This window comes from Mustelus asterias, chromosome 4, assembly GCF_964213995.1.
Source record: "Mustelus asterias chromosome 4, sMusAst1.hap1.1, whole genome shotgun sequence".
Classification (NCBI taxonomy): domain Eukaryota; kingdom Metazoa; phylum Chordata; class Chondrichthyes; order Carcharhiniformes; family Triakidae; genus Mustelus; species Mustelus asterias.
Genome location: NC_135804.1, coordinates 68,622,283 through 68,633,014, shown reverse-complemented (window position 1 = coordinate 68,633,014; position 10,732 = coordinate 68,622,283). Strand labels below are relative to the sequence as shown.

Sequence of the window (10,732 nt, the reverse complement as noted above, 5' to 3'; positions counted from 1 at the left end):
ATGTTTAGTTCCATTATCACCTCAATGCCCACTGACTTGGAACACGGTTCAGCAATGCCTCAATTAACCTCGTTTTTGAAATTTCTCCATGGCCTCATCCCACCCTATCTATCTTCGACTGTGACTCTATACATCTGTGATACCTGTGCTCCTCCAATTCTGGCCTCTTGAACTTCGCTTCGCCATTCAGCTGCCTAGGCTCTAAGCTCTGGAATTCCATCCTAAAATCTGTCCAACGCAACGATGTTTTCCGCCTTCGAGACACCCCTTGAAACATGTCTTTGCAAAAGTTTTTATCACTCCTTGTAAGGACTTATATGGCTCTGTGGCCAAATGTGTTTGGTAACAATCCGGCGAGGTGCTTGAGACCTTTGACGATGTTAAGGATCATGTTTTAATATTGTGTATTAATGCAAGCTGTTGTTCTTTGGAACTTATGGCTCGAATCTGCTGATTTCCTGTTCAGCTGAATCTAAATAGGATCAAGTGTTAAATGTATTCATAATCAATGCTGATAGATTGACAACTTCAGGTCTTTTACCACGTCGTCAGAGGGAGGTTGCGGAGAAATCACATGATCTAATGGTAGACTATTTAATAAAGCGGATCTTCACGCACTTTATTGCAACAGACATGTTCACCTCGTTTTAAACCAATGGTTGACTCCTCTGGGACTGCTGGCTTTGTTTATGGTGTCTTTATGCCGGACCTTTACATTGCCAGCTCTTACAGACTATCAATGTATTTGAAACACTTCACAATACAAAATCTGTACCTGCTCTGGGAATGTTTGACGGGGCAATGTGATGGGAGATTCAAGTTACATCTACACTCGCAACCTTCCTTGAAGTGTTTGATGGGCCATTGTAGACGGAACTACGATCGGAATCTTTTCGATTCTGTACTTGACTGGGAATGTATAAAGCCAGAACAGGGACAAATAGGGATTAGATGATGTTGCACAATAACTCTAGTGCATATAAACATCAAGCAATAATGCGCGTACAAAATTACCGATTTAGATATGCTTCTTGGAGAATTCTCTTCTTTTGTTCTTCCAACGTTTTTGAAATGCAGAAGAAAATCACACCAGTTCTTCGACGTGGCCTGGCCCCTTTTTTATTTCCAAAGGCGTCGAAGTGAAATAGAGCGCTCAACTCGGACTATATATCTGGTGAAGTGGATCCGACTGAACTTCAACCAATGCCGCCTTGAGGATCACAGGACAGAGAAATCCCATCTTAAGGTTCCTTAAATGCATTCGGCCCCGAAGACGCAATTTATACTTCAAACTTCAAAACATCACCAAAAATGAAACCAACAAAACATCGCTACTCCTTAATCATTACTTTATGTTCATTCGATTGACAATTTATTTGTTTCAGGTTGTGGTTCCAACGGAACAGTTCACATATCATTAAATTTCCATTCCTGGATCAGATTGAACATTTCTTTCTTTCCTCCCTGTTATGTTGTTTCTTCGTTGCCTCCTGTCACTATAGGTGGGCGGATGGAATATTCTTGTCTGACAGGTAGTCTGCTAAAACGTTTATAAATAACTCATTTCAGAAACTAATGAGTGGGTATTATTAACATTTGGTATACAAATGGGATACGGCGTAAGGAAGAACTGATTAGTTTATTTCAAAGAAAGCATCAGTTAACAATGCGAGATACGATAGATTTACTTTTTTATTTTGAATGTCGTTAATCGTGTTAGAATGTTATGAATTGGCTCAGCGGCTGGGGTGGAATCTGTCACAGCTGTTGAGCAGAGTATTCAGAGCAAGTTGTCGGAAGTAGTTTGGTCTGAAGCCTGCTCAATGCGATGAACGTTGTTAATCAAGATATTTCTATTTTCATCTTTGTCGTTTCAGAATATCTGCTCGAGAGGAAAAAGCTTCAAAGAATATCTGCGTTTTTGTACTAATGCTGGGTTAAAACAGTGTGGTGGGAGGTATGCTCTCGATTGGATTAATTATTCGCTTGTATCAAAGATAAGCAACTTGGTTGGCTCCTTACCATTACAGTTACGGAGTTGGTAGCTCTTCATAATGAAAGCGCTCAGGGCTAGAAATATCAATACAGCTCCTGCATATTTAGAAATCTGTAGATAAATGGTAGTGTGCCCAGGATCTGTGAAAATCATAATGATAGTGAAAACAGCGAACGTAATATAATTATTGCTATTAATATGAATAATCAATTACCATTTTCCCGTTGAAGGAAGTGATACGCAACCAGTCTATTGAATAAAATATATTGCAAATATTTTTCAGTAACAGAGCCGAAGACTTTTAACTCACATGACCTGGTACTGTTATTGATTCTGACTTCACAATCAGCTGATTACATCCCCTGTTTGTATTACATCAATAAACATGTATCGTTTGCATTTCCATTGACACAAAAACCAGGATTTTACAGCTAGGCACATGTCGAAAATTACAGCCACATGAGTGCAGGGTGATGTGTCTCATAAAGTGGAATATCTATACAAGGGTATCAGCAGCTTGTCATAACGAGGAAATTCTAAAGTCATGAGTGAAAAGATTTTCCATGTATTCCTTTGTTCTGCGTTAAATGGCAACCCATTGAATCTGAGTGAAATTGGGTAATGGATAATATTCGTAATAGATCGCTCTCTTTCCCTCCTTTATCCGCTTTACAAATCCCCAAGACGAACCAGTCTTTAAATGAACGTAATTAAGTTCAGAGGATTGAACGACATTAACGTGGATACATAGCAAACGGTGACCGGCTATATCTGTACAAAGATTGGCATCTTACCTGAATTAGAAATGGAGTCCAAGTAAACAGCCATGATTGGATACTGCAGTGTGAGGTGAGACACAACACAGGTATACACAATACCGCTCTGAGCTGGACCTTCCATTTCCAAAGTACTGGAAGCTTCATACTCCCCCTCTGCGTTCCCCGTTTGAATGGTGCTGATCCCAGTCACAATGTTGCTGTCGTTTTTATACCAAATGAAGGTGACAGACTCTGGGTAGAACTCAGCCGTTTTACACACAAGTGTTCGAGTAGATGAGTTGGTGCGGGAAACGTTGGGGATCAGTCTTATGGGTTCTGGGGAAGCTGTGGAACAGCGAAACGAAAACACTGATGGTTTGTACTTGTGTACTTTATTCCCCTTTAAGATCCAGTCTTCCTTGCGATGGTCAGATGGTTTTTGGTCGCAGGAACCAAACTAACTCACGACAAAACGTTAAATTTAAATTCCCATTACAAATTGTAGACTAATATGCGAACACTAATGAACAATATTACAGAACTAGCAGAAAGTAATGCGCAGGACATTCAGGTTGGTTTTGGTCTCGCAAATAAATATTGCCTGGAGAAAGAAGCATGCTGTGGAAGCTTCATATTTTGCACTCATCTGGGCAAAGGCAAGAATACCAAATTTCAAATGGAAAAACAAAGGCATATGTTTTGATATTTATTCAGAAATATTTAATCATTATGATTACGCACCATGTAAATAAACAAAACTCATGTAGATAATATTAATTCAAGTTGATTGAGTTAAGGCTTCTATTTCTGTAGCAAGGGAGAAATTCTTACAGCCAAGAAAAGTGATACATTGGTTTCACGATAATCTTAATGCGCAGAATATTAATCATATGGTGTTCAATATTTTAAAGGGGAAAATGGGAAATTGCTGCAAATTTGATTGGAAGGACATGGCAACAATTGACGTTTGAAGGGATGAACCGTGGAACTGCGAAGGGGAGGGGAACGAGCAGTGCAGCTTTTTGTTTCAATCCTAACACGAAGCAAAAGTAACTATAGATCTGGTCTGACATCACGAAGTGGCTCCGTAAAATCCACAGGTTGGATTCCAAAGTCATATGCCAAACGAGTATCAAATCTAATTTCCAGAAATGATCGGAATGGGACTGTGTTTCCAGCGACCTGAAATTTACTCGATTTCGTGTTATCTGAAGGTTTAACCATGTATGTGTCAAACACCCCGGATGAGGAATGGCGTCCTGCTGTCATTGGTATCAGTACTTCTTATATAATTCAGCCCTCTAATTAATTCCAATCGACAGCGAACTAATCGGTTTCATATCCCGATCAGTTTGAGTAATCTTACTATTATAATTTTTGAAGGTGGTACCACAGGAATATCAAACCCGAGGATTCTGAAATAGAATTCTAAAGTACAGACCCTCGTAACAAAAATGTTCTGTGTTCTATTCATATCGCCAGTCAATCAAGATCCTTTTTGCTACCACACACGGCATTTTTAGGTAAAATCCCTCATCTAAATGGTTCCTATTTTCAAGTAGTGGTTCCTATTTTCAAGAAGGGGAATAGGGATAGCCCAGGTAATTACCGACTGGTGAGTCTAACCTCAGTGGTTGGTAAACGGATGGAGAAGATCCTGAGGGACAGGATATGTGAGCATTTAGAGAGGTTTAGTATGCTCAAGAATACTCAGCATGGCTTTGGCAAGGGCAGATCGCGCCTTACGAGCCTGGTGGAGTTCTTCGAAAATGTGACTCAACACATTGACAAAGGGAAGGCGGTAGATGTGGTTTATATGGATTTTAGCAAGGCATTCGATAAGGTCCCCCATGCAAGGCTTCTAGAAAAAGTGAGAGGGCATGGGATCCAAGGGGCTGCTGCCCGGTGGATCCAGAACTGGCTTGCCCAAAGGAGGCAGAGAGTGGGTATAGATGGGTCTTTTTCTAAATGGAGGTCAGTCACCAGTGGTGTGCCCCAGGGATCTGTTCTGGGACCCTTGCTGTTTGTCATTTTCATAAATAACCTGGATGAGGAAGCGGAGGGATGGGTTGGTAAGTTTGCCGACGACACGAAGGTTGGTGGGGTTGTGGATAGTCTGGAGGGATGTCAGAAGTTACAGAGGGACATAGATAGGATGCAAGACTGGGCGGAGAAGTGGCAGACGGACTTCAACCCAGATAAATGTGTCGTGGTCCATTTTGGTAGGACAAATGGGATGAAGGAGTACAATATAAAGGGAAAGACTCTTAGTACGGTAGAGGATCAGAAGGACCTTGGGGTCCGGGACCATGGGACTCTGAAATCGGCCCCGCAGGTGGAGGAGGTTGTTAAGACGGCGTATGGTGTGCTGGCCTTTATCAATCAAGGGATTGAGTTTAGGAGTCTGGGGATAATGATGCAGCTATGTAAGACCCTCGTCAGACCCCACTTGGAGTACTGTGCTCAGTTCTGGTCGCCTCACTATAGGAAGGATGTGGAAAAGATTGAAAGGGTGCAGAGGAGATTTACAAGGATGTTGCCTGGATTGAGTGGCATGCCTTATGAGGATAGGCTGAGGGAGCTCTGTCTTTTCTCCTTGGAGAGACTTAGGATGAGAGGAGACCTAATAGAGGTATATAAGATGTTGAGAGGCATAGATCGGGTGGACTCACAGAGGCTTTTTCCCAGGGTGGAAATGGCTGCTACGAAAGGACACAGGTTTAAGGTGCTGGGGGGTAGGTACAGGAGGGATGTTAGGGGTAAGTTTTCCACACAGAGGGTGGTGGGCGAGTGGAATCGGCTGCCATCAGCGGTGATGGAGGCGAACTCAATCGGGTCTTTTAAGAGACTCCTGGATGAGTACATGGAGCTTAATAGGATGGAGGATTATAGGTAGGTCGAGAGGGTAGGGATGTGTTCGGCACAACTTGTAGGCTGAAGGGCCTATTTGTGCTGTAGTTTTTCTATGTTTCTATGTTTCTAAATAATGCCGTGGAACCCTGTGCTAATAAACAGGTAGAATATAGATGCATAACAAACAATGGGTGCGGATTGTGGTATGGTTTTAGGCCCGACATTAAATAATGTTCCCTAATCCTCTTCCACAAATTAACATTAGAAATCAATTCACTGATGACAGAATTAAGAATCCTACAGTGCTGAAGGAGGCCATTCGGCCCATCGAGTCTGCACCGACAACAATCCCTCCCAGGCCCTATCCCCATAAACCTCACAAATTTGCCATGTTAATCCCCCTGATTTATCAAAACTGCCTCTGATCTTCTATATAGCATCCTACAATGGCAGATGCCCCATGTCTCTTACCGTGCACAACAAGTTTGGATCCAGTTCCATTGAGGATCCTGCTGCCTGTGTCTCGCACTCCGCAGTAATAGGATCCAGAGTCGGAGACACGGACATTCAGGATCTGGAAAGAAGTCGCTCCGCTTTTAAAAGGAAAGAATCGCTTTCTGCCATCAGAATTCGGTTCTAATAAGGTTTCATCGCCAAGTTTCCACCAAAAAACATCCACATTTGAGTGAAGCTGGACAGAGTTCGCTGTGCAGTGGAAGGTAATGTCTGAACCTGCCATCAGAATGGTGCTTTCAGGCGATTGCGACACCGAGGTGGATGCAACTATAAAATATTTAAAATGTAGTTGTTACATGTGAATAAATTGTACTTTAACCATCGACAGATAGATGGACAGGCAGATAGATAGATAGATAGATAGATAGATAGATAGATAGATAGATAGATAGATAGATAGATAGATAGATAGATAGATAGATAGATAGATAGATATGTAGGCGGAATATAAGCGGACACACGGATGAAAAAGAAAACAGGATTAGAAGATTCTAAAGGAGAAAACAATTTGTTGTGGAAAATACCTTCGTAAATAATTCCCAGGACCCATACGCATTGACATGCAGACATCGTTAAAAGCCTATTGATGAGCTGCACCTCTGTTAGTCTGCAAGTATTTCGTCGACAACCCGGTTTGATAGATGACCTGGCGAGCTGTTGCATGAAATGTTGGAATCTATTTTAAGAGGTGATTTATGAATGTGACTTTAACAGGAACGTCAGCTCAAGTTAAACTATTTTCTTTTTCGTCGTTTGTAACGTCAATGACAGAGCGTTTGGAAAGCGGCAGTTTGACAGAAAGTTGACTCATCTCATTAAATTAGGCTGGAACGCGTGGCTAAATGCGAATAGAATGGGCGGGGCCACAATGTCAATAAGAGAAGGTCGCAGGACTTGGGAAAAAATGAGTTACGTGCAAACACATCTCCCCGCTCCCCCCACCCCCAATGTCCACGCACCCGCCCTCCCACCCCCGCCCCACCATCACGCCTTCCCTCTCCCCTTTCGGCACTATTGTTTGTGAGGGACGGATTCACAGAAAATATATCATGAAAGCACTGATGTCCCAGTAAAGAAGGTCATGGGGCAGGGGAGGGGGGTGGGGGGGGGGGGGGGGAGGTGGGGCGGGGCGGTGATGGTGAGCGGGGACGGGGGGGCGGGGGGGGGGGGATGTTGATTCCCAGCTTTGGGTCAGATTTCCTCACGGCGGGGTTTCTATCCTTCTATTCAATCCACTTTGCTGTTTATCCATTTGCTTGCTGTTCAGACGTCACATAACATTCTCGGAGCAGCTGAGTTCCAGCTGTGAACATGTTGTTGTCTGAAGCTAACTGGACATCATTGGTATCAAATACAAAACATTTATTTTTGCAGGATACGCTCTAACTTTGCCTCATTCTCCAGGTGTTAAGTGAAACTATTTTCTTTTGTTCCAGACACTTTCAGATTCCACCTTCATCTCTGTTTTCTGGTCGGTGAGTATTCGGAACACTGTCTCGATGCTACATTTTGCGTTCAACCTGAACTTGATCATTTCACTAAGCTGGTTTCGAGTTTCCTCCGCTACATCCTTTGAATATAATTCACCACCGGTTCCGCCCTCGTCCTCTCTGTCTCAAGTTCTGGGGTTAGACTGCGAATGATTACCTGCTGTAGCCCCACTGACTCCCACAGCTACCTTAGCTACACTTCCCGCCACTCTACGTTCTCTGTAGACACTTCCCCGTTTTCCCCACGAGCTTGTCTTTTACCTCATGTGTCCCCATGTTCAGCACTTCCAGCACTCGTCCAGCTGATGAATGATGTATTTGAAAATATTTTAGTTTAATTTACTCTATTTTACTGTTCATGATTCTTTACTATACAAAGCCGAAAAAGAGCTCTGCAGCCAAACCCCACTTGCAGCTCTTGTTCTGTAACTCTGAAGGTTGCATTACTTGAAGTGCATATCAAAGTTTTTCATGCAATGAGGTTTTCTGCCGCCACCAGTATTTCAAGCAGTGAGTTCCAAGCCCTCAGCTCCGCAATTGCCATCTAATCATTTTCACAAGTCGACTAATCCCATGCCCTTTCTACTTTTCCTTCATTCTTTCGTGGGATGTGAGATTCTTTGATAAGGCTGGCATTTGCTGCTCATCCGTCCCAGAGAAGTTGGTGGTGATCAACTTTCTTTACCGCTGCAATGCATCTGGGGTAGATACAACCACAAGTTATAGGTTTTGAGACAGTGACAATCAAGGATCGGCGATATGGTTCCAAATCAAGATGGTCTGTTTACCAAGAATAATACATCCTTCCTATGTATTCCATCTAGGCGACTCATTATTTTGTTCACATTAAATAAATCTTCCCTCTTTTCCTCCCCGCTGCCTTCGCCCCGCTATGTTCAAATGAAAACATAGAAACATAGAAACCCTACAGTGCAGAAGGAGGCCATTCGGCCCATCGAGTCTGCACCGACCACAATCCCACCCAGGACCTACCCCCACACATTTTACCCGCTAATCCCTCTAACCTACGCAACCCAGGACTCTAATGGACAATTTTTAACCTGGCCAATCAACCTAACCCGCACATCTTTGGACTGTGGGAGGAAACCGGAGCACCCGGAGGAAACCCACGCAGACACGAGGAGAATGTGCAAACTCCACACAGACAGTGACCCGAGCTGGGAATCGAACCCGGGACCCTGGAGCTGTGAAGCAGCAGTGCTAACCATTGTGCTACATAATCAATATTTCCTTATAGCTTAAATTCTTCACTCCGAGCATCACCTTCTTAAACCTTCTCTATGATATCTGCAGTGTGATTCGATCTTTCCTGTAATGTGGTGAGCAGAACTCTAAGCAATACTACATCTGAAGGTAACTGGTCTCTCGTAACTTCCCTGCCCTGATATGCCAACGTATAAAGGATAATATTTGATAAGCCTCCATGGTCAACCTACCTACCTAACTGTTCTGTTAATTTCAGATATCTATGGACATATTCTCCAAGGTTCCTGTGTTCCTCTTCATACTTCTCAGTAAGAGTTTATTTATTGTGTGTTTGTTTGCCTTGTTTTTCATTTGTATTCCGTTTAACAGTTTCCTGGCCATCTGGCGAGCCCATTTAGATTTTCCCGCAATTTAAACTTTTCATCCACACAATCAACCATACGAAGACGTTTTTGTACTACTTGAAAACTTCTTAATCATGCCCCCTCCGCCAATATTTAAGATTGAGTCATTGTTAATTACAACCAACAGAAAGGGATCAGCGTTGAACTCTTTGGAACATCACGGGAAACTATTTCTCAAGTCCCAGAAATGGCAGTCAAACATTACCCTCTGTTGCCTGCCACTGAATCAATTTTGGCACTAACTTGCCACTTTTCCCTGGATATAATGGGTTCTTTTTTTTGGTCAATCTGACATGTGAGATCTGGCCAAAAGTCACATCAAACTCGACGTAGACCATACACTAAAGAAGTCAACATATTTTACGCTTCTTGTTCGCTACTCAAACAGATTCTATCAACTTTCTCAGCTGTGGCCTTCACCTAAAATATCTAAGCTTAGGTGTTCTTCATGAACCAGTGCCTGTCCTGTCTCTTATTTTCTTCCAACTTTTTGCCGAAGGATCTGCAATTCCTTCATCAATTTTCATTTATTGCCCGTTCATTGACAAGTTGATGTTGAACTAATTTATTGACTCACTGATTCTGCTGTCGGTTCAGAAATGGCTATACATCATAAGATTGGAGGCATTCGCTGCTCAATCCGCACATTCACAGCTGTTTAGTTACTAAAGCTATCCATTCCCCCATCGCAAGGACAGGACGGTTCTGAGGCCTGACCTGCACAACAGAAATAGACAATTGCGTGACACAACTTCACACAATAGACATCTCGAGTAAAGAGAATTTAGGCATCTCCCTGTGACTTTTAATGTTATCACAGAGGCCCCAGTACCATCATGATTCAGATCAACAGTGAACTGAAAATAATTGGACTAGTTGTATAAATACCGTGACGACAAGAGCAAATCAGAGATTGGGAGTTATGTGGGGAATTACCGACGTCCTGGCTTGCAACGTCTGTCTACCAGCTACAAGTCACAGGTCAGGCGTATGATGGAATTATCTTCACTTGCTTGGACAAATGCAACTCCAACAACACTCAAGAAAGATCGACATCATCCAGTAAAAAGCATTCCGCTTGATGCAGCCTGTCGCCACCTTAAGCATTCACTCTGTCCACGACAGGCGCAAAGTGACAGCAAGGTGCACCATTCACAGTAACAACCCATACAACTTCAACAACATTTTCTAAAATCAAGACCTCTATCACCAAAAGGATTATGGGCAATAATCACATCGGAGCATGTCTCCTTGCAAGTTCCCCTCAAAATCACACACATTCTGCTGTGGGACCATGCTGTCACAACGTTTATGCAATCCAATATTTCGCACTTGTCTTTTAGGGAAGGGAATCTGCACCCTTACCTGGTCTCGCCTACATGTGACTCCACATAAACAGCAATGTGGTTGACTCTTAAATGCCCTCAGAAATGGCATAGCAAACCGCTCAACCCAAGATCAATTAGGGATGGGCAATAAATGCTGACC

The 10,732-nt window shown here is 42.9% G+C and overlaps 1 protein-coding gene across 1 annotated transcript; it reads right to left on the bottom strand.

Moving 5' to 3' along the window:
- Positions 1–1,334: 1,334 nt before the first annotated feature.
- Positions 1,335–6,937, bottom strand: LOC144492311 (immunoglobulin lambda-1 light chain-like). Its single transcript, XM_078210304.1, has 4 exons — positions 6,648–6,937; positions 6,079–6,390; positions 2,791–3,099; positions 1,335–2,136 (listed from the first exon to the last, which is right to left on the bottom strand). Exons 1-4 carry the CDS (start codon positions 6,784–6,786, stop codon positions 1,979–1,981), a joined length of 918 nt encoding a protein of 305 aa, XP_078066430.1. The 5' UTR covers positions 6,787–6,937; the 3' UTR covers positions 1,335–1,978.
- Between the last annotated feature and the right edge of the window lie 3,795 nt (positions 6,938–10,732).